Raw genomic sequence first — 25965 nt, forward strand, 5'->3', positions numbered from 1 at the left:
GACTGTCCCCCCATTCCTAGAACCTTCTTTCTCTTTCCTCCATTCTATCCTGGCTTCCTTTTAGTCTCGATTGATAAAAAAAATCTACTACATGAAGCTTTCCCCAAACCTTCTCAATTCTACTCCTTTCTTCTGTTATTTCCTATTTATCTTGTTTATAGCTTGTTTTGTATATATATATATATATATATATATATATATATATACACACACACATATATGTATATGTATATGTATATATGTATGCATATGTATATGTATATGTATATATACATATATACATATATGTATATATACATATATATGTATATGTATATATACACATATATTCTTTGCATATGGTTTCTCCATTAGATTGTAAGCTTCTTGAAGGTAGGTACTATCTTTTGCCTGTTTTTGTATATGCTCAGTTCTTAGCACAGTGTCTAGTATACTTTATTTTTATTTGAATAGGAACAGAACTATCTCTTCCATTCCTACAGCTTGCTCCCCAGGTCAGGGATGAAGTATATCTTTGAAGCAATGGAGAGGGTTAAAAGGGGACAGGGTATGTTAGAAGGAAAGGAAGGAGCCGATTCTACTCCATTTTATGCATTACCTGTTCTATGCTTCTCAATCAGGTTTTCGACACTCAAACTGTCAATCACTGCTTATACTTTCCACCTTGAACATTTAATTCAAGAAAAGAGAGAAATGCATCTCCTTGGGGATATGCACAAACTATTATAAATGTGTAAGATGTAGTTTAAGATTTAATCAACAGTTTATAACATCAGCTGAAATTAAGAGAGATAATTTGATCTTTTTTTTTCAAATGGGGATAGTGATCCTTGCCCCCTCCCTGCTTTAAAGGGGTTTTGTGAGGATTAATGAGATAATGTTGGTAAAGCTCTTTAAGCTCCAGGATGGAAGGTGTTACATAAACACAAGGTGCAAAATGACTGCAAACTATATTCTGATTTAGGCAGGGGATTAGGCACAGAGCATAGCAGACCAAAAATAGAATTACAGCATCATAGATTTAGAACTGAAAAGGAGCTAATCTAACTGCCTCATTTACACTCAGAAAGTTAAGCTTCAAACTCAAGGTCACTCAGGTCCCAAGTGGCAATCAGGATTTGAACCCCAGATCCTTTAACTCAAAGTCCAGAACTTTTCCCACTATACCAAATGCAATATCTGACTTTAGGGAACTTGATCAGTTTTTTAATCTATTGTAGTATTAGACTATTATTCCTAGAGAAGAAAGGAAATAAACATTTATTGTTATTCAATTGCTTCAGATATGTCTGTCTCTTTTTCTTAGCAAAGATATTGGAGTGGTTTCTCATTTCCTTTTCCAGCTCATTTTATAGATGAGGAAACTGAGGCAAGCAAGGCTAAATGACTTATCCAGGATCCCATAGTTAGCAAGCATCTAAGGTCAGATTTAAACTAAGGTCTTCCTGACTTCAGGACTGGTGCCCCATACACTGAACCACCTAACTCTGTATGATACGCATTCAAGTAAAGTCAGCAAGGTAGATTAGAGTTGGGCCTGTGAAGTCAAGGTTCAAATCTTAGCAATGATAATTACTGACTGGAGACCATGGGCTAGTTACTTCATCTTTAGCCTTTTTTCATAAATATTATAATAACATAATTATGTTGATTACCTAAATGAAGTTCTTTAAGAATCTTAAAGTGCTATTTTGCTAGGACCAGATCAATCTTTTAAATATACAGATTCAATCATTTTTCCAGCTCAAGAAACATCAAAAACTCTCTACTTCCTGCTAAATAAACCCAAGATTATAATTGAATGTGGTCTTAAAGAGCATCTAGTACAAAACTCTCATTCTAAATTCTATAGATTGGCATTCCAGACTTCCTATATAATGACCCCAAGTTACCTTTCTAGTCTGATTGTACTCTCATTCCATGTTTCAGCAAAACATTATTAGTACTTGTCCCTCAGGACTATGATTTATCTTTCTTCATGTTATTATTCTCTAAACCTAGAGAATGTTTCCCACCAATACCCTCATCTTTTTGTTGACCTCTTAACTGACTTTTAAGATACAGTTAAAATGTCACCTTCTCAAGGAAGGATTCAGTCATCTTTCCCATTTGAAAATGATCACTCTCTAATCTGATTTCATATAGCACTTTGGAATCATATAATCATACTCTAATTTGTATTATCTTTATTTCTGTTCATGTCTTTTCACAAATTGTAGATTGCTCTTTGAAAGCAGGAATCATGTCCTTTATCTTTGTCATCTCTTTAAGAGTAATGTATTTAGAGGTAACTAAATAAATTTGAATAATTAAACAAATGTTAAAATATAGTCTGGTCATTTTACTTGCTATGTAAAGGAGCTAAACAACTGGTAAATGTTGGCATGTGAGGCCCTGAAGCTGTTTTTCCTCCTTTTCAAGGTGGGGGGGGTGTTACCCTCTTAGTGTTCTCAGATGACAATTTCAGTGGGTATGCAGAAAAACAACTGTATTGGCATTTTTAATATATATTGAATATGTACCAAATATAGATCTCTAATATATAAAGGAACTTTTTTTTAAAAAAAACTGTATGCAGCCTAAGAGGAGGGAAATGGAAGAAACAGGGGTTTGTGAATTTCAAGATCTCTGGTTAGGATTGTTAGATTTGAGTTCTTAAATGTGACTCCATCTGCTCAAGTTGGGTATTAATTTAAACACAGAATTTTCTTATCTTCCATTCTCTTAGACCTATGAGCATCTGCTTGTCATCACAGCTTCAACATTTTATTTGCTCCTTTCGTTCTAGTTTTAAAATGCTTCCATCATCAAAGCTTCTGTAGATTTATGAACCCATAAAAATATGTTCATGTTGCCTGTGCCTCAATCCTAACTGCTGAAACCATCTAATAAGGTCTTTTCTTTTTCTTATTTTAGCCCATCAATTCTGTTCATTTGCAAAAGGTATTTTAGTGTTTGAAAAAAAAAAGAACAAAAAAGGAAGAAAAAAAAGGAAATAAAATTGGGTTTAAAGATGTAGCTATGATCCAAAATTTGCACTTATATAGTTGTAGGATCATTTTCAGTGCTAAAGGACCATACTGAAAATAAAGATATCATGTTAGGTATGTGATAGATAGGATTTTTGTGAGGTCTTTTCTAAGTCGGATTCTGTGATTTCTTCACATTAAAGTAACTAGAAGGCATATGTGTGTGTGTGTGTGTGTGTGTGTGTGTATGTACTATAATAAATTAACCAACAGAGAAAGGCATATTGTAGAATAATAGAATTTTAGAGATGCAACGAACCTTAAAGATCATCTACTAATCCCCTCATTTTGCAAATATGATTCTTCTTCAGTGTACAGAATTCTGTCCAAAATTCACAAATATGGAAGAGAGCATGATGATACTCCCAAGTACAATGGTGTCAAACATAATTACATGTATCATAATAAGATGAAGAATGGCAAGATAGGTAAATTATAACCAGTAAGTATAGAAAAATACAAAATTATCATGACCATTAGAAAAGGAAATTTTTGCTGTTTCCTTCAGGTCAGAAGTCTAGGAAGGTAAACAAAAAGAAAACTATGTTTGAGTAAAATATAGCATACATAATACTTATATGTATAAAATAGACATATATGTTTGTATGTGTGTAGGCAGCTAGAATGGGCTTGGAGTCAGGAAGACCTGAGTTCAAATGCAACCTCAGTCACTTACTTGACTGTGGGTAAATTATTTAATATCTGCTTGCCTCAGTTTCCTCACTTCCCAGGATTGTTCTGACAATCAAATTAGATAATATCTATAAAGTACTTCACACATATGTGTATGTGTTTGTGTGTATGCATAATGCATGCATGTGAATATTCACAATTACATGAAAAGCAGGTAATAGAATAATCATTTGCTCCAAAAAGAAGGCCTGAGGTAAAAGGGTATAGACAAGAGGAAAGGAGTGGGAGGTTTCCAGTGTAAAGTCTACTAGGAAGTGGAGCAGCTGGTCTCATAGAGAACTGGGATTTGGAATCAGGGAGACCTGAATTCTCACCTCAGAAACTTGCTACTAGCTGTATGACTCTAGGCAAGTAACTTAACCCTGTTTGATTAAATTTCCTTATCAGTAAAATGAACTGGAGAAAGAAAAAGCAAACCACTCCAGGCTATAGAGGACACAAAGGGGAGACAAAACAACTAGTAAATTAAAAGGCTTCTGAATATAAAATTCTTATCTAAGAAAGGAATGCTACTGAACCACACCACCTACTTGACTTTCAATCATTATCTGTAGGAACAAAACATCAAAAGGAAGTAAATTCAGGATTTGTTAACAGGATAACTATTCTCCCTCATTAACCTAATTAGTAGTGATTGCTTCCTTATTTGAACTCATAGTAACATTTGTAGTTATCCTTTGCCCTTACTATATTATGATTTGTCAGTATCAAATCATTTTTACTAAACTATTGGCTCCTAAAGGGTGTCTTTTTCATTCTTTAATACTTTCATGAATCTGTGAGTTTATTAACGTGGATACATCATGGATTCTCATACTGGGCAATTCTTATCCATGTCCTTGATCAGGACAGCAACACTTGATTCAGGTTGTCTATCTATTTTTTTTTTTCATTGTAGTACTAGTCCACCACCTTGGCCAGTTCTGCAATCCCTCAGTGATGTAGTTTTATACTGGTAACATTTTGTAGACTATCTAATTATAACTCAACTTCCATATAGGCTCAGAAGATTGAATATTTATTTGTAGACTGAGGAAGGTTTTGCTCTTTCTTGTCATCTTTCTTACGGCAACGAGTCTTGGAGTGAATGCTGCAGTTATATTTTTGTGTCCATTATACTTGTCATGAGCACTGCAAGATGATTTAACCAAAGGCCCCATGCAAAGATGTGTCTTCTTACCTTTGAGCATAAAATGAAGTTGATTCTTCCATTTCCTTTATTTGCTTCCCTGGTAGGAATCTATGGGTCATGCTGCACATTTTAAAATCTTTTGATTTTAATTTATAGCAGGATTGTCAATATTAATGTGACTCATTTCTTCCAGTAGCAAGTCAACTCATTGATTATTGGATTTAAAAAAATCTTCCTTTAAAATCCAAACAGTAATTAATTCTAAATTTTTGAAAGGTCTAAAAAGATATTATTATCCTCTACTCTTCTACCATTGTATTACTATCACTGTGAAATAAAGAAGGTCACATAAGACTGAAGGTCATTTCATATTTGTACCTATTTCAATGTTCTCCATGTCCAATAAATAATGAATAAATTAAAAACATACATAAGCATTGTTGCCAGTCTACTGGCAATCTCTATATTTAACTAAAGTTATACTCAGACATTAGTTATAATCTGGCACTGAGAATATATATAAAGCCTTTCTCATTTTCTAAATCTTTTGTTCTGCTAACACATCCTGCAAAAACAACTAGGTTAACCTCTGCTTCACAGTGGAGCAGGACTTTCATGAACAGTTTCTTTTTCAATTCAACAAATTTTTATTAAGGATATATTATGTGCAGAATGCTAGGGTAGTCATGAAAGAAAATGTTTATATTACCTCCTTACTCCCATAGAGCTTGGAGTCCACAGATAATTATAGTAAAAATAAAAGATGGAAAGGACATAAGAAGCAAATGAGCATAGTTCTCTGTGAAATATGAAATGCTAAGTGAAATTACTGATTGGAACAAGTAAGCCAACTTTTGTGTGAAGTATGAAATGGTAAATGAACTGACTAGTTAGGTGATCAAGGGAGACTTTATAGATGAGCTTGCATTTGAGTGGGGCTTTAAAGGAGGTATGAGAACTTAGGAATCAGTGGTTGGAAGTCTATTTAAGGCACACAAAACCTCTTGAATAATGTCATTGGGGAAGAAGGGGTCTGGGAATGTAGTCAAATTCTGGAAAAGGTGAAAAATTCATTTTGACTAAAGCATAGAGAATCAAAATCATCAAATTTTAAAGCTGGAAGAGATCTTAAAGGCCAATTGATCCAATCATCCTTGAGTAGAAATATTCTCTAAAATATCCCTCACAAAGTGATCATTTAGCCTCTGTTTGAAGAACTTCAGTGATGGAAAATCTAACTGCCTTTTAAAACAATCCAGACCATATTTGGTTATCTGTGATCAATAGGAAGTTTGTTTTTAAATAAATCAAGTCAAACTCAGTGTTCCTGTTACTTCTATCTACTTGCCCTAGATTTGCTCTCTGAAACCAAGCAAAAGAAATCTAACACCTCTTCTACATGACTTTGGCACTTTAATAAACCATGATTCCATCATTCTTCCCTTCACTGATTCAGAGATCTTCCACACTTTAAGACTTTAAGGATTGAAAAATAAAAATTCATGTCTTTCTGTAAATGCACCATAAAGGGTTTACTCAAAATGTACTGGAAACTTTCCTCTGATTGGTTGGATCCCTTGAAAGGTACTAAAGTCATGAATAGCATATACTATCCATCAACTGTTTCTTATTCTTGTTATCTATGTTTCAACCTTTTCCTTTCATAGATGTCTTTAGTATGGCTGAGTTCATATTGATGTAAATACTCCTGAAGTGTTCCCATGTGGTGAGATTCACACTATTCAAAGTTACAATTAGATTAGCTATAGTAACTGGGTGTAGCAGTGTAAATTTAAAAAATTTCGGTTTTTCAAGGGTGGGGCCAAGATGGCCAAGTAAAAGCAGGGATTCCCCCCAAGATCTCCGTGAAACCACTCAAAATACCTTTAAATAATGATTCTAACTGAATTCTAGAGTGGTAGAACACACAAAAAAGACTGAGTGAAACAATTTTCCAGCCCAAGACAACCTGGAAGATCTGTGGGAAGGCTCTCTTGACCCTTCATAGAATAGCATAGTGCAGCCTAGCTTGTGCTGGAACAAACCAGATTCAGCCATACAGGAACAGACCCCAGTTGCCTGGGTCTGTGGCAGCAGTGGCCGTTTCCAGACCTTTCAGCCCAGCATCATCAAGAAGAATTGGGAAGGTCAGCAGGAAAACTCAGCCACACCAGAGTAAGAGAGGAACCTAGTCTAACACAGGCCTCAGAAGACCTGATCCCAGGAGACTGGGGCAGACTTGGGAAATCACTTGGCAGTTGCTTCCAGAGTGCTCAGCCCATGGTCTATAAGGGGATTGGGGGAGATTGTAGAGGTCTCTTTACTAACTCTGAGGCAAGACTCTACTGCTTTGACTATACTCAGATCTGGGTTTCAATATGAGATTCCAGTCTCAGGAGTAGGAACAGAAACACAATTGAGCTTATAGTCTACAGCAGAACAGGGACCCTCCTCACAGTTCCAAGACAGAAAGGAGTCCTTGTGGTTACCCACAGACCAGAATACAGACCTGGAGAGCAGTCATGGCCCCTCATAAGAACTTGGAGGAATTGAGAACTTGCAGGTCCTTGGGGGGTATCCCCGAAATAGCTGCCAAAACCCTCAAAAGCTTGGGAGCATGTCCTCCACCCTGGAAGCAAAGCCCTACTTTAACAAAGAGTTAAAATCAAATCATAGAATGGGGAAATGAACTAATAACAGAAGAAAAAAATCTGACTATAGACAATTATGTTAATTCTAAGGAGGATCAAAATACACACTCAAAAGAAAACAAAGTCAAAGTTTCTGCCTTCAACGCCTCTAAGAAAAATATGAATTGGTCTCAAAAATGACTAAGTAAGAAATCAAGTAAGATAGGTATAGGAAAAATTGGGAAGAGAAATGAGAGCAAAGTGGGAAAAGCATGAAAATAGAGTCAGAAGCTTAGTAAAGGAAATACAAAAAAAATACAGAAGAAAATTACATCTTTAAACATCAATTTAAGTCAAATGGAAAAAGCAGTCTAAAAGGTCATTGAGGAAAATCTCTTAAAAAGAATTCAGGAAAATGGAAAAAGCAGTCTAAAAGGTCAATGAGGAAAATATCTTAAAAAGAATTCAGGAATTTGGCCTCATGAAATTGGCCAAATGGAAAAGGAGATACAAAAGTTCTCTGAATAAAATAATTCCTTAAAGCATGGTATTAGGGAAGCTGATGATTTTGTGAGAAATCAAGAAACAATAAAACAAAATCAAAAGAATGAAAAACTAGGAGAAAATGTGAAATATCTCATTGGAAAAACAAAAAACAACTGACCTGGAAAACAGATCCAGGAGAGATAATTTAAAAATTATTGGAGGGGGCAGCTAGGTGGCACAGTGGATAGAATGCTGGCCTTGTAGTCAGGAGTACCTGGGTTCAAATCCTACCTCAAACACTTAATAATTACCTAGCCGTGTGGCCTTGGGCAAGCTACTTAACCCCATTGCCTTGAAAAATCTAAAAAAATAAAATTAAAATTATTAGACTACCTGAAAGTCATGACCAAAAAAAAACAGTTTAGACATCATTTTTCAAGAAATTATCCAGGAAACCTGATAACCTAGAAGCAGAGGTTAAAATAAAAATTGAAAGAATCCTCTGATCATCTGAAAGAGATCCCAAAATGAAAACTGGCCAGGAATATTATAGCCAAATTTCAGAACTCCCAAGTCAAGGAGAAAATATTGCAAGCAACCAGAAAGAAACAATTCAAATATTGTGGAACTACAGTCAGAATAACACAAGAGTTAGAAGCTTCTATATTAAGGAATCGTAGGACTTAGAATATGATATTCCAGAAGGCAAAAGAGCTTGGATTACAACCAAGAGTCAACTGCCTAGCAAAACTCAACATGCTCTTTCTGGGACATTCAATGAGATAGGGATTTTCAAACTTTCCTGATGAAATTACCAGAACTGAACAGAAAGTTTGATGTTCAAGTAAAGGACTCAGATGAAGCTTAGAGGGTGAACAGGAAGGGCAAATTATGAGGGTCTTAATGATGGTGAAATGTGTTTATTCCTGCATGGGAAGATGATACAGATAATTCATATGAACCTCATTTATTAGGGCAGTTAGAAGAAGCATATATATAGACTAGGCACAGGAGGGAGTTCAATTTGATGGTATAACATATTTGAAAGATGAATTTAATGAGAGGAAAACGGAATGTACTGAAAGAAAGGGAAAGGAGAGGTAGAATGGGTTATGTTTACTTTTACAACATGATTATTATAACAATGTTTTTCATGGCTACATGTTTTTACCCAAGACTAAGTAACTTGCTTTCTCAGTGGGGGACATGGGTAGGGGGAAGGGAGAAAATTTGGAACTCAAGGTTTTGGAAGTAAATGTTGAAAGCTGTTTTTGCATGTAGTTGAGGAAAAAATTAAAATAAAAGAAATAATTTCACCACTTCATTATTTTCACTAATCAGGGCCAAACTCTAATGTCTTTTATGCAAATTTAAATGATCAAATTCTTGTAAGAATAATTGATATATTGCAGTCTTTTATACCTTCTAATTATCTTTCCATTGTTTTTTGAGTTTTATTTTGTTTTTTGCAGGGCAATGGGGTTAAGCAACTTGCCCAAGTGAGGCTGGATTTGAACCCAGGTACTTCTGACTCCAGGGACAGTGCTCTATCCATTGCATCACCTAGCTGCCCCCTTTTGAGTATTTTTTAAATGACATTCCTTTTATTATAGCCTTGTCTTGAAAGATAACTCTAATGTGTTCCCACGAATTATTTTCTCTAGGATGACCATTCCTTTTTTTCTTCAACCAATCATCATTGATTCATAATGAGCTTTTAGTCTACTAAAATTCCCAGATACTTTCCATCATCTTAAAAATCTGCAGTTGAATATTTGAACCTTAGACTAGGTCATCACATTATTCTTAGAAAATTTAATCATATGTTGGAAAGCAGATAAATGACATAGTGATTTCTATAGGTACTAGGGATGGTTGCTATTGCTATATCCATTGTTCGGGACTTTTGCAATGTTTTTGGATCTCAATTTTGTCATACAGTCTCTACCAGCTCAGTCATTTGAAAATGTTATAAATTTTTATGCCTAATTACAATTCCATTATAACAGAATATGGTCAAGGATAATTCCTTGGGACTTTCTACTTGACCTTTTTGCTAGACTGACATTGATCTGTTAATCATCATTCTTTGGTCTAGATCAAGCAGGCAGTCTGAAGTTCACCTATCATCAGTCAATAAATATTTATTAAATACCTACTGTTCCTGTTTTAAACCCTGGATATGCAAACATGAAGAATGAAAAAATCCCTAATCAAAATGAACTTGTATAGTTATTATGAAAATATATTTAATATACATGTAAATATGTGCATATATAAATATATTTATTACAGTTAAAATAAAAGCTTTTTGAAAAATATATTTATAATAGTTAAAATAAAAGCTTTTTGAACTTTTCTATTTAAATATTCCTAAAGGAATATGATGTTTTTTAGTCTGTTTAATCATATCCAACTCTTTGTGCCACCAACTGAGGTTTTCTTGGCAAAGATACTGCAGTGGTTTGCCATTTCCTTCTCCAGCTCATCTTACAGATGAGAAAACTGAGGTAAATAGGGTTGTTACCAAGGAAAATATCAAAAATAATCGCTATAACCTAGAAATAATGCATACATAAATACATTTAGAATATCTTTATATCTTGTAAGGAAAAAGCCCTCAAATGTTTCACTGGAATCCCTGCATGCTTTGGCATTGGCAGTCCCCTAATCTACAAATCTAGTAACCCTACCAAAAAAAAATTCAATCTAACTTCAGATTCTGACCTTAACTAGCAAGTTGTTGTTATTGTTATTCCTTAAAAAGCATTGGGGTTAGAGTTAGGTCCAAATAAATGTGGGTTCTTCATTTATGGAGCGAAAGAAAATTGGGAGATACTTGGATTTAGAGCCCTCTTTTGATAAATATCCCAACAGGTTGTTATAATAGTTTTTCTTTATCATCTGAGATTTTTTTAAAAGAATTAAATTTATCTGTCATCTGTTGATTTGCAAATTATTTTGTATGATTTTGGTATATCCAGATTGAATTACTTTAATTCTTTGCTTGTAGTTTTGCCAACAGTATCATTAGAGAAATTATAATGGCTCCAAGGTTTAGGAGTAGGAACATTTGCTGGCACCTATAGGAATCACTACCTCATTTATCTACTCTACAAAACTCCCAAATACCAATTCCCATCATCCAGCTTAATCAACATGAAAATATATTTGAAGGTCACAAGAAGCATCATTATTCCTTTTATCTGAGATTACTCAGAGAATTCCCTAAATCTTTTGGTGGATTTTTTTCTATTTCTATAAAGCCTGCTTAGGGTTTTGTGGGAACCCTTTTCAGGATATTTTCAGTGTGTTTGGTTCATTTATTTTTATAAATGCATGTGAATGAGTTTCCTTTTAGAGCAATTATGGCATTTGATAAAGTCTATTATTTCACAGTTAATTTGAAACACTATTAAGCTTTTCCACATAAATGTTTAACTGATGTATTGACTTGATTAAATGCTTTAAACTAGAAGTCAAGTATCCAGAATATGGGATTAGGCAAAAGTAATATGTATTAGTCTGCACTCTATTGCCCCAACTGGGATTTCCTATGTATTATGACATAGGAATGATATAACTCACTTCCTCCATTATAAATTAAAAGTTTAATTTTCATGTTAAAGAGTTATATGTGGAAAGAGCAATAAACTGAGGCAGAAGACATGAGTACTGCTTCTAATTCAACCATTTATTAACCAAGTGACTTTGGATAAGTTGCTTAACCTTTCCAAGCCTGTTTTGTAACCTTTAAAAAATGAGGACATTAATACCTGGCCTGCCTAACTCAATTCATTGATGTGAAGATTAAATGACAAAATAAGATGTGAAGGTACTTTATTAACTGTAAAACAGCAAACAAATGTAAGTTATTATAATTTCAAGGGTTGGATGGCTATTATACTCAATTCCCAACTTAATAAAATGACTTCTTAGATCCCATGACATTTGTTTGATGGATCATTAAAAAAAAAGGTACAATAATTAGGGGTTAGCCAAGTAGTATATAACATCTGTAGGGAGTCTCAATGGGGAAAGGAAGGCTATTTCTACATTTCAGTCATTAACATTTTAGTATTTACTTTTTAGGAATACCTGAACAATAAATTTGGTGATGCTATCGTTATTTGCCAAAATGATTTCTTTTTAGCTGTAATAAAACATAGTTCATGACTGAGAATTCCATTGAATGAGCATTTTTGATGTTATGGGTAGGAAAGAAAGGGACTTTTTTGGAAGTTGATAAGCAATAAGAAGTAGCAGCATATGAGATGTGAGTTGGGTGGATGTCAAGAGAAAACCTACCCAGCAAGTCTGAACTTGCCCTTGAAATGGTTTGGCTTTTTGCCGAGGCTAGCTCCACTGCCTTCCTTGGCTGGTAATGGATCATTTCTCCTGAATTGAGCCTTTAGAGTAATGAGTTTGGTTATGGAATACAAGGAACATATGATTAAGTAATTAGTTTTCCTTTCTTTCTGAAGGGTCATCGTTAAAAAAGCCTTTTAGCCAATGAAATTTCAGATACACACACACACACACACACACACACATTCACTCTCACAGTCACAGTCTCTCTCTCTCTCTCTCTCACACACACACACACACACACACACACACACACACACACACACACACACACACACACTTTTGCCAGTAAGTAACTTCATAAAAATCTATGTGCTTTAAATACATTTAGTTAACAAAGTGTGGTCAACTCTTTTTAAATTTTGCTTTTCTTCCCTTTCCAAGACTGTTTGATTTGCGTGTCCCAGTGTTTTCCCTTCTCCCTGCCTCCCCCCCCCCCCAACCCTTTTTCATCTATTGATTCTTGCCTCTTATTCATTCCCTGGTCTGGATTTTATGTGTATGGCCAGGGGAGGGAGGGGGCAGTCCTACATTTACCATTCATCCCTCCTGCTCTTAAAGGAAAGTAAAAATTAAAACTGAATTTTTTAAAACACTTATCTCCAAACAAAAGTACCAAGTAAAAAGAAAGCCTATGCTATTGAATAGGTATGTATATAAACATAGATACATGTATCTATCTATCTATGTTTCTATCTCTCTGACTTTAAATCCAGGCCACTATCCATTGTGATAAGAGGAAAGAGAATTCAGGAATCTAGGTGGCATAATTGATAGAACACCAGGTCTGGAGTCAGAAAGTCTCATCTTCCTGAGTTTAAATTTGGCCTCAGACACTTACTGGACATGTCCTACCCCAAACAATCACTTTATCCTGTTTGCTTCAGGTTCCTCGGCTGTAAAATGAGCTGGAGAAGGAAATGGCAAAGACACTCTAGTGTCTTTGACAAGAAAAACCCAAATGGGATCACAAAGAGACACAACTGAACAACAACTGAAGGAAGATTTGATTCCATTAAGAGACTCACATTTAGAAAATAGAGTTAATAAAGCTATAGCCTCTGGATGAATGCTCTTCTCAGCTGTGTAAGCAGGATAAGCAGGGGATGGCTAGGAATACACAGTCAAAAAGAGACTGTTATAAGAAATGTAATGAAGATTCATTACTTGACTAATGCAGAGAGAAGTAAGCATAGTCAAACAAATAGTATATACAATGACTACAACAATGTGCATAAAAATATAAAAAAATAAAAAAGTCAGATTTTCAAAACTATAAAAAACAAGCATAGCTGGAGGGAAGAGCTATGAGAAGACAATGTTAACCCATCATTTCACGGAGATGGAAGATTCTTAAGTATTATTCTTTGAACATATTTTCAGATAATTTTGATGTATAAATCAGTTATGCTGATATCAGTTATGCTGATTTATTCTCTTCTATCTTATTTTTGTCTTATTTCTATTTGTGATAAAGGATAGCTCTCAGGGTGGGGAAGGGGAGAAGGGATACTGGGGGAAATTAAAGTGATTTTTTAAAGAGACATAAAAAAATAAACAGAACATCACTTTTAGGCATCTAACAATCCAAAATTATTTCTCTAGAGGGTTTATCTGCACATTTAAAAATTTTCTTACTCCTCTAAAACCTGAGTGATTTGGCATTTTCTCCTAGAACAGGATGTCCTTTTTTGGTGTAACCGGAAGTAAAACATTTCATGTCATGCAACCTTATTACCTCCAATCAGTATTCTTTCTGTTAAGTATATTTGTCCTTTCTTCCAAAATATCACTTTTCTTATGCATTATCTCCCACATGTAGTGACTTTTAGAATGATATCCTAGGCACTAAAATGTTAATTACCCAGAAACATTTAAACTTCTGACTTTATTTATGAAAACAAATATTATTTTTCCATAGTCCTAGATTTTCAGGTGGCAAAAGTAACAATTTTTTAAAGAATTATCATGGCCAAATACATGTTACCAGTGTATAATCAACTATGTCTAGACCTTCATCTAAAACTACAGCAGAAATTGGGATTCCACGACAAGAGAAAAACCCAGAAGGTTTTATTGATTTCAACAAATCTGCAGATTACCAATCTAGGATGAAGCAGAAAATATTAACTAGAGTTATCAAAACCACTTCTAATCACAAGGTCTTCAATAGTCAAAGCTATTCATTCTCTCAGCAAAGTTTCTGTTGTCAGCAAGGAGACCTTCAGTCTATCACAAAAAAGGAAGGAAACTGAGCTGCCTTTTTTTGAATAGTGGAGAATGAGACATGAGGTTTAGCTGAGCCAGATCTTCGCAGTAAATTACTCCTTAGAACTCTTAAGGATGTAGATAGGAAAAAAAAATGTTGTAAAGTAAGAAAAAAAGTCATCTTTTGGGGAAAAATAAGTTAAAAAGAAAAAAGAAACATGATAACATTCAACATGTTTTCAGACTGAAATAATTTTCATGCCCTACTTCAAAGTTTGTCACCATAAAATTAGACATCCATAGATGGATTAGCTTTACCCTATTGTAGATAATTTGTCACCTGACAATACTGTACCACCAAAGAGCCTCAGTGACATGGGAAAGACCTGACTCTAAAAGGTCAAGGTCTCTCATTGATCACCAACCATCCTGATATTACTATGTCAGGTACCTGGACTCACATGGGATAGGGAGAATGTTTTTGCCCAATGTACCCTCATTTTAATCATTCTTATGTGCAAATCATGATATTACTTTCCTGATGTCATAGTTTTCTTTGAGATCAAAAATACTACTATTATGACTAAGCTGAAATAATCAAGTATTCAGTTTTATTCTAATGACTTCAAGGAGTCTTAGGCAATCCCACATAAAGTATATTTCAGATATAGATTCCTTTCAAGGAACGAGGTTATATTATTGGGTTTGTTCTGAGACTTGTCTCCAATGGACATGACCCTGACTCCAACTTCAACAGGATGGGTTCTCTTTCCTACCCAGATTGCTTAGAGGGACTCCTTCCTCCCTATGAAGCCTGGACTCAGCATATTAGTTCTGCTAATGCTAACAACAGATACACTTTCAGCAGCCTACTACTGCTCAGAAGTCTAAAACTCATCAGCCTCAACCTCACTAGCTGCAAAGATTACAGACACATATCACATGCCCTAGCCTCAGTGAAGAGGTTATGAAACCAGAATCTCTCCTTTAACCCCTCCTTGCCAATATTCTTATTTTTTTCTATTCTCTAATTCCTAACTTTGCTCCCTCTTAATTGGTCCTCTTTCTTAAATAATTTTACTATATCAAGCATCCTATAATTTCAATACAATGCATATTTGCTCCTTGTTTATCCTTTGGTATGTGACTATTGTATTAGCTCAGAGGTTTTTTTAAATAATTGATAAAAGTTCCGTAGTATATATCATACATAAATTATATTGGTCATGATGACAACAGGATTCCAGTTTTAAAATGTGAATAGATACTACTACTACTACTATTACTATTACCATTACTATTACTACTAGTACTACTAGTACTACTAGTACTACTAGTACTACTACTACTACTACTACTACTACCACTACCACTGTTTATCTGATTCTTTTTGCAGACTTCCTTGCACATATTTATTTATTTGAATATCACAGAATCCATATGATATAGATATTACCTTAATTCTCATTCTTATTTTCTTCATTCATAAAATGAGAAAAATGGCACCCATCTCTCAGGGTTGCTGAGAATTCTTAAAAATCAAGTATTTGTGAGAATCAAATATGAGTTAATTATTATGTTATAATATTATATATAATATATATCTAAGCACATTATATATGTTATCTATCTATTAAGTATTTTTCAAACCTTACAGTGTTATATAAAAGCTAATTGTTGCTGCTACCACTACTATTAGTATTAGTGATAACATTATTTCCTTTTCAGAAGTAATAAAACCTAGACTTAGAAACATTAAATCAACCAATCATGGTTTTATATATAAACATGTATACTGTTTTTTAACGTATTTGGAGTAGCAAAGATGGGAAGTTGGGACAGCTAGGTGGCGCAGTGAATAGAGCACCTTCCCTGGAGTCAGGAGTACCTGAGTTCAAAGCTGGCCTCAAACACTTAATAATTACATAGCTGTGTGGCCTTGGGCAAGCCACCTAACCCCATTTGCCTTGCAAAAACTTTAAAAAAAAGATAGGAAGTTGAAGGCCAAAGTAGTATGGAAATCAATAAATTAACAGAGCTTTTAATAAATGGGACCTACCATGTCCTAGATACCTCAGATACAGTTAAGGGGATATGCTCAGAATGAGAGGGAATGAGAGTGTTCTTTCACCTTTGAACATGCCTGCTATTAACAATTAGGTAAGGTCAGTCAACTTCTCCAAGAGTCAATCATAAGAATTGAGCACAGTAAGAGCTGTGAACTGCTTTCAAAATGGAGAAATGCTTACTTGACCATTGAAGGCTTTTTCCTAATTTTCTTCCTCTTTAAAGACCTTCAAGTTGTAGAAGAAACATAAGCACTTATGTTCATATTGTTCTATACTAGAAAGAGTCCTGGATTTGGAGTCAGAGGACTCAGGTTAAATCCTGACTTTATAAGTTATTACCTATGTACTTTTGGATAAGTTAGAACCTCCCTGACACTCAGTTTTCTCACCTGTAAAAGGAGTTTTGGACACTGCCAAATTCATGATGGATAAAGATAATGGATGATGGATAAAGAACAAGAACCACATTTTCATAAGTGACCAAAGTAGGAATTTATTTTGCTTGTCTATGCTTCTATGATACCAAGATCCTTCCTTTCTTCTTCAGTGGGTAGTGGAAGGAGAAAAATTGCTTAATAATTATAAAATTTTTTTTCAAAGGTATTCAGTTCCTTTTATGATCCTATGATTATTTGATCTCATATCTCTACCTCTTCAAATCCTTCTCTTCCTATAGAAAATGGGCAGCTCAGGCCCAACTACCTCCCTGTTGCTTTCCAAGTTTCCCCACCTTGCATGCAAAATAATGTTCTCATATTGAATCTCTTGTAACACTAAGTACCTCTCCTATTAGAGATATATACCTATGGTCTGCTTCATAGATGATATGCTCCCTGAGAGCAAAAATATAACATCTCATTTATCTGTATCTCCTAGAGGACCCAGCATTATGTACATGACAGACAACTTAACAATTGTTCATTCAACTGAATTGGCCAGAACATTTTGTGAGATGCTGATATCAGCCAATCAGATGAAAATCAAATTAGTAGGGCCTTTGTTTGTAAGCTGGTTTAGGCAATGTAAGTCTGCATATCAGAACTACTGCTATTTTTGATTTCACTCTGTGTAAACAATGGAAATAAAATGCAGGAAAAGAATATCTTGACTAAATAGCATTCTGACTTGCTTTTCACATAGACATGGATCTGGTATCATCACTGCTATATTAGATGCCTCTAATGTTGGGAATAGCTTCAGTTTTGTTTCCTACCTATCCAGAGTCAGTCTTTACCATATGAAACTCTAGTTACCTTTTGTCAGCATTACTACCTATCAATAAAATATCTGTATCCTTCTCATTTCTTTTTTCAAAGTATTTTTAACAAAAAATATGCAGTATTTTTAGTTTTTATACCAAGGATTGCCTTTTAAAATTCCAAATTTTTTTTGTTTGTTTTTTTGACTTTAGAAACTTCTCAATCAATACCCATTCCTCACCCCTGCAACAGGCAGATCAGTTCTAAAATTACATGCATATGTAGAGAAGCTATATGTGCAGGCAGACACTGTACAACATTTAGTATTAGAAATATAGTGGGTATCTTTGAATTCAGGGATAAATTTAAGTGCACAGTGATGCATAGACAGAGGGTGTAATATTTTATGTACTTGATAAATATTTCATTCTTACCATAAAGAAGGCTTTTTATCAACTTTGATTGTTTTTTTATTACCTTAAAGTATTGCAGTTGTTTCTCAGCATTCATTGTTCCTTCTTTTTCTTGTCTCAGGCAGGAATTGAAGATGAAAAGCTCTGTATCTCTCAGCCACCCCTTCAGCTCTTTGATCCTGACCTCCAGCTGCCTTACCAGGCTGCCGCTTTCAGGAGAGAGTAGGTCACGTGGACCTAACCCACTGTGCCCTACCATTGTGTCCTGGATCTTCTCTCCTAGGGTTTTCTAATGCATCAGATAAAGAAACCATAGATTAGCTTTATGTACCGGAATATATCACAGGTTAGTTAGCAACAAGAGCCACCTGTAAGACATCCGAATGAATTTTTCCAGTTTCTATTGACATTCAGTCAATTTCAGTTTTGTTATAGCATTTGAGGCTTTCATTCTAAGATGGTGGGTGTTGTCTTGGCTACACGTGTGGATTAAGAGTACTATATTCACTTGTATTTTCTTTCCACACAAGGGAAACTTGGCCCAAAAGTCCACCTCCTGGTCACTGATAAGAATTCATTAAGATTCTCAGGACAGAGTTTACAGACAGAGAACCTCTGCATAAAATTTTCAGGAGCTGGAAGTCTAAGTTTAATCGATATACTAAAGAGGCCAAGGATAGATTGTGCATGGAGAATTAAATTCCTTTTCTGTATTGTGAAAGGCAATCCCCTAAAGCTCACAGCTAAGTTGAGCTCAGAGTGGGCTGGGTCTCTTTAAAGCTATTCTAGATTTTACCTTACTTGTGAATTGCTCACTCCACTATTCTGACAAACCCTTACCTGACTTATTAGATTCTACTAGTTGTAATAATGATAATAATAATAATAATAATAATAATAATAATAATACTGAGTTCACTATACTAGTAGTTTGTTGAGCTTAAGTACTCAGTCATGAAAGTGTTTCTTTGAATGGAGATGGGATGCTTTTCTATTGAAAACACACAGTTTGGAAAATCAATAGGATTTGATTTATAATGATAAATTAAACCTGCAAAAATAAGCTTTAAAATACAAATAAAATTAAATCAACAGACATTCATCTGCTGTGTAGTGTTCTGTAAATAGCATCTTTAGGAGATCATAACAGCAACATCGGCTTTCCTGGCAACACCCTTTCATTTTCATGGTGCAAATATTGATAATTTGAAGACCCTCAGTGGAATCCAGATTTAGCTATTGTTTTTATGCTGTAACAAAAGTGGCAGCAGGAGGTGAAATCAATGCCCTTGGAGGGTAGGGTCACAAAAAAGAATTTATTGCCACTTTTTTGTTCTGGAACAGTTTGCAATCATAAATTCTTCATAAACAGAATACTTCAGAGAATGGTCCGTCTTCATAAATATACGACAGAGGACATCAATTTCATTTAATTCACAATTTGTGTCAGCACAGCAGATGCCAATGCCTGCCTTGATAGGGTTGTTTAATATGCAATTGAGACAGAGTAATATGCAGCACAGGGGACAAAATTTCACAGATTAAACTGTACGCACCACTGACATTTCATTCTAATGTATTTCCATTCCACACTGTTCACCTTAGATGAAAGTAATATTAAAAACCATATCCCTCTATTTTACTATTGTTAGAAGTTAAAATCCTTGTCTTTAATTTTTTTCATGCCAATTAAAATGTAATCATGCCAATTAAAACAGTATGCCTACTGTTGTTAGTTTCTGCATAGGTTTTTATTAAATTCCCCCTCCACAACTCCTTCCATCAAATACTACTTATTATACATGAGAAACTAACCACTTCTTTTAAAAATCTATCATAAAAATGCTTAAGGGGTAGCTAAATATTCTATTTTATTTTAAGGATCAAGTTGTGAATTTTAAAAATTTGTTAAGAAAGATGTACTTAACATTTCCATTTATATTATAACTGCTTTTAAAAGATTATTTATTGGAGGTTCACTCAATAGGTATCACATTTTATTATAGTCTAATAACTGAAATGAGTGCATTATTATGCTCCCAATCAAACTGATAAAATATATATAAAGTCACTTTTCTTGTCTGATTTTTAATGAACTACCTTTTTAAAAAATTCCATCATAGATTTGCCTTTCTTAGATCTAGCATGTGTAAAAATTAGTGGATTCTAGTCTAACCCATAATATTACTGAGTGAAGAGTATTGTCAATTACTTCTGAAAAGTATTGAGCCAATGGGTAACAGGAAAAACTTTTAACATTTCAAGTCACCTTGCATATTTGCAGATTCAATTGAATTTGGATGAGCAAACAAAGATGTGAAATTGCCATTATATTAGTACACAGGCTAAACATGGCATAAACCAAAGCCTGTGATTTCATCATTATATGGACAGCTTTTTGATTCTGACAATTTTAGGACCTTTTTTTAAAGGAAAAGAGGCAAAAAAAACTAAATATCATTGTTATTAAACAGATTAAATTAATTAATTTACAAATTTATCTTACTATTAATTTGAAGTGAAGGCAATTTAGAAGCAAAGTAGACTAAAAAAAATATAGTCTCCATCTCTCTTTCTCAGCTGTTTTCTAACAATAAGACAATTTTGTCCCCTATACAGAACTAACCCTGATCTTTGGGTAACAGTCATTATATTGCTATTTTTTTCCCTCCAGGCTTTGGCTGAGACCCAACAGCACATTATTGCATGAAATTAATGACATGAAACTTTTTGGGGAGCTTTTGTTAAAAGCCATAAATTGGGACACAAAAGAGAGGTTGCTTTAATTCTGGTATTCAGATTTTCAGATTTGGGCCCAATTTACCTCTTGGTTTTAGAGGCCTGATTATGCCTTGAAATCTGTAGTGACAACCCCACTTTTCATCTTAAGGGTACAGTAAATAGTTAAACGGTAGATGTCTCTAACATGTACCTTCAGAATAAATTCTATTAACATTCACTCAAGCATGACAGTCAGTGTATATCAGATATACTGTATTATAGTTGACTTGGTGCATACCCATAATACATGGCATATTTTACTTACTTTTTATGTATTAAAGAACTAAAATTATTAAAGTCAGAGAGAAGACAGGCTTAGAATAAAAAAAAAATCAACAGGAGAGGAAAAGCATCTCCCCCTCCCCTTAATAGCATGAGTAGCTTGTTTGAAATGTAGGTAGTGAATTGAAAGGGAGAGATATTTGTGCCTCAAATTAGAAATCAGACAGATAGAGTACTTCACTACACAAAAAAATGTACACATAACCTACAAACAGTAATAAAAATGCAAATACCCCAAGCAGTTCCCATTTTTCATTAATTGAATCCACTTTTTCAAGGAGATCGTTTGGTAGTAAAGCACCACCTTTCTTCAAATCTTCAACCTTCCTAAGCAGCGCCATCTTTTTCGGGTGTCTGATTGACATTTCTACACTGTATCGCTAAAATAAAAAAAAAGAGAGATATCATTAGACAGAGGAATTATCTTATCAAAAATCTCACCACAGTTTTACATTGCCCATTTTTGTAAGGAGGAACTGTTTGCAATCTTCATCCTTAAAATATTAGTTTTATATTTTTTCTCAATGTAATTTTAATGTGTCAGATAAAAATGATTTGAACAGGATGCAGTTAAGAATTATTACCAACAAATACAGACTTTGTGTATATTTTAATATAATATACTTGTAGAAAGAATCGTAGTTCTAGGGAGCAAGTGTCCATAGAGTCGTTTTTCCCAAGATTATCCACCAAGTAAATAAAAGAGTCAGAATTTGAATACTGGACCTTTGACTCCAAATGTTCTTTTCACTATGCCACACTGTTATAGTCAAGAGGCTGTATGTAGTTCTGGAGACTGGATGGTCTGAGTTTGACCTTTGTCATATGGTAAGCTTAATCGCCAGTAGGCCTCTAGGTCATTTAACTTTGTAGCACTGATTGTTGAGTTGCTTTGAGGTTGGCAGTTTCCACACTGACCAAATTATAGGTTTAGACTATTTTAAAATAACACATATGGCCATAAATATACATATACATAAACATATGATATGCATTTATGCATTCACCTTTATAAATATGGTCATGATATCAATAAATTTTTATTAAGGACCAACTACCTATAAGAGATATATATCCCTGAGATAAATCTCTGGGGGACTGCTTTTAGTAGACCCAGTTTTCTGTCATAGGCCATAATAATAAGTGCAAATTTAACTTGTAATTGAAAATACTAGACAGTAAAACTGTTTATTAAAAATGAAACTTGTAATAAAATTGTTTCAATTAAACTTTGAGGTCCGGATATTGTCCTCATATTCCCAATCCCAGAAGCACCACTTTAAACTATTATCCAAATAAATTTTCTATAAAGGTTATATGTTTCAATATCTTCTCTATCTGACTTTTGGTATAATGAGTTTCCTTCATTTTCTTATAAAATGGGCAGAATGGAAATGAGTGGGTTGGGGGCAGGGGGTAGTATGGTCCTTTTTTCTCTCTCATAAATTGATGTAAAATGTCTCAAAACATCACAGTTGGCTATAGCACCCACTTTACCCCCCAAATGTACATTGTACAACTGACATACTGCCAAGTGTGACTCTTTAGAAAGATATTTTGCCAAAGGTAATGCAAGTGCTAAATAATATGACAGTTACTATGGTGACACCTCAGATAATACAACTCAAATAACTTCTTAGCTAGAAAGTTCTATAGAATGCAAAGCTACAATGATTATACCTAATTTCTCCCACTCCCATTTTCATATAAAACAGCTCTAAACATAAAAGAATGTCAAGATTATTGGGTGGGGGGTGAGGGAAAGAATCATTCACATATTCAGTATCCATCCAAAATAAAGATGTACATCCTAAACTTTATTTGTTCTTGCAGTAACCAGTCCCAGGTGATTGGTATGCCTTGTCTTTAAATAAACTAAGACAAAAGCCAATGCTACGAACTAGATAAAGCAGTAAACCAAAAGGGGAGGAGAGGATCTAAGAAGCACCAAAACTTGGGTGCATTTATTCCAGAATGTGATATGATTAAAGAAAATACGACTGGAAAGAACTTCAAAGAAAATAAACTGTTGAATTAACTGCTTCAGCTAATCAAACTCTGGCATTTCCATTATGTCAACTTCAACAAATGTTAGTCATTTGTAGATCCTAGAACAAAATGTTTTAAATGAAATTTAAAGCATTTCATATTGTTTATGAATGTTTATCAGGGTGTCAGAGTACCCCAAATTGCATGAATTTACATAGTAAAAAAAATCAAGGGTTGGTTTAGGTTCCTTATGAACTTGATAGGTGATTCACAGAAAATCTAGCTTATTACTTCTAAAAGAAGATGATTGTCTCTAGCACTGAGTGAGTAAATTGTCCACCAATTTTTATTAGCTATAAATGTTCAACAGGTATTGCATGAATAGCCAGCTAGCTTATTCAGTCAGAGTGCTTTATGTAATCAGATTTTTATCTAAAGTTGATGTCGATTGAAGAGATTTACATAATTAATTCTATAAGGCTACATAATATGGGGGTTAATGGTATTGAGGGTCTATGTTAGTTAGGCACAGAAATCCTATTTATCCCTGATGCCAAGTGAATTAACAGACAGAGGGAGTCCTCTAGCTGTGTAAAAATGGAGCAGACTGGTAACCACATTTACCTGTGAATAAGTAATTTTTATCTTTCCCTTCTAATGTTCCCTCCCCATAATCCTAACCTTTATTTTGTAATCTCACTAATTCAGTAAAGGGGTGGGTAGGTGAGGGGAGATGAGTCAGATGGTATCCATAATAATGATAGTTCTGTAATGTTTTTTAGAAAAATGTTTAACTTGCAACTTGCTAAAATAATTTTCTTCATGTTGCACAGCACTAGTAATTACAAGCCAACCAATGTAAAAGGTGATTGTATGTGAAAAAAGCAACTTGTTTTGATATACCCTTTCTGTCTCTGTCATAATGTAACCTACAGTAGAAATAGTTTGGTGAAAGATGTGGATTGATAGACGATGCCTACTAACTGTAAAAAGTGAAGGGATCCAGTTAATTGTTAGATGTTTTGGTACGTGAATAAAGACCACTAGTCTGTCACTTGTAAATTTAGGTGAAATATTTATTTAAATTTTAAAGAGCTCTGAACCTCAAATCAAATTGTGCCTTATGTCCTGAGGTTCTAGAAGTTAATGCTTTTGGGTAGGTTGTTGGGTTTTATTTTTATGTGGGGGGTAAGGGGGAATATAGGTTGTTGCTGCTGTTGTTGTTTCAGCATTTAGTTCTCTCTCCAAGATTTTTAGAAAAATATTTGTGCAAAGAAATAAACTTATCAGTTTGGACCATCCTATCTTTGATAGAACTATTTTATCCAGTGGAAAGAAGATAATTTAATCTTCATATTCATTTTCTCCATGGCAGTAAGTGAGCAAAGGCTGCCCCCATTGTGTCCTGAGGTCTGGGGATATTATGATATAGATGACTACTCAATAGCCAAAAATGAGATTAACAAAGTTAAACTCAGATGATTGGTCTCAACTACTGCAGTAAATAAACATACACTGTTTAATTTTGTCATAGTACCTGCTATATAATCTTCTTTCACCAACCAAAAAAAAGGAAAAAAAAACTGAAAGAAGAGTATTTACATTATTTAAATGTGTTTGCTTGCACAATTTTCTTATTTTACTCATGAATCTACCTAACAGAATTGGGCAAGAACTAAATTAAATTGAAATGATATTCTTCCTCCTACCTCTTGTCCTGTGCCAAAAGGAAAATAAAACAATGAAAGCTCAAAAGAGAAACAAAAACTCAGCCCAACTAATTGCAAAAAATGTGAACTGAAGAAGTTTGGCCAATTCTCAGTCACTCAGTGGCTATGCTTTGCAAACATAAGGGCTATCGGGGAATTCCAAAACAAAGAAAGCAAAAGCAGGATTTTCTGAAAGAAATATTTTAAGAAATGCAAGAAGACTTGATTGAGATAACTTTTTTTGACACTTATGCTAAAGGCTGCTTTTTTTCTAAAACCTTTTTTTCTTTCTTTCTTTTTTTTTTTGTGAAAAATCACACCCGAAAATTCTGCCCAAATGGAGACTGGAACAATGCCTTGAAACAGTGTTAATTGTCACCATGGAAACCAGAAGAATAAGCCATTTTGAAACTGGTATAGAAGGCACACATTGAGCAACTAAAGCATTTTTCTGCCTCCCTCAATGTTAAAGAACAAGATGCCTAGTCACTGAGAGGTCAGAGAAAGAAATCATCATGAAAGGTTTGTCCATACTCACTTTCTAGTAATTAAAAAAAAATCCACATGCAACAGCAACTGTATACAGTTAATGCCATAAGATTCTATATCCAGAATAATCTTTCTGAAATAGAGAGATCATCAAAAGATGGTCAGGACTGGAGTATGGATTCTCTACCCTACAGCAAAACTTCAGGGCCATATTATGTGAACCTTGCCCCCAAAGCTCCCTGGGAATTCTGCTGTTGTAATAAAACTTCAGAAGAGGAAAGAGAAAAAAGACTGCAGGATGGAATTCAAAAATAATGCTCGAAAAGCACACAGAGAGATTAAGACATCCATTGTAAGACTTTTGTATGGTGCTTCTGTTGGTCATACTGAAAAGAGACTAGACATTGCTGAAGGCAGAGTGAAGCTATGGCTACAAGAGACAGAAGGATTGGGAGTTTTCTTGATTATTAGAACAAGGTTATATATGC

General features: G+C 34.3%; 1 protein-coding gene across 5 annotated transcripts in view; it reads right to left on the reverse strand.

The window, feature by feature from the left end:
• AKAP6 (A-kinase anchoring protein 6) overlaps nt 1-25965 on the reverse strand; it is a 474513-nt gene that overhangs the window by 84218 nt on the left and 364330 nt on the right. For all 5 annotated transcript variants that reach the window (XM_074235346.1, XM_074235350.1, XM_074235349.1 and 2 more), the window contains exons 10-11: nt 21524-21670; nt 18292-18516 (exon numbers count right to left, since the gene is read on the reverse strand). In XM_074235346.1, the coding sequence (XP_074091447.1) occupies nt 18292-18516; nt 21524-21670 (372 nt within the window). The remainder of the gene's footprint in view (nt 1-18291; nt 18517-21523; nt 21671-25965) is intronic.

The sequence above is a fragment of the Macrotis lagotis genome, chromosome 4, assembly GCF_037893015.1.
Source record: "Macrotis lagotis isolate mMagLag1 chromosome 4, bilby.v1.9.chrom.fasta, whole genome shotgun sequence".
Classification (NCBI taxonomy): domain Eukaryota; kingdom Metazoa; phylum Chordata; class Mammalia; order Peramelemorphia; family Peramelidae; genus Macrotis; species Macrotis lagotis.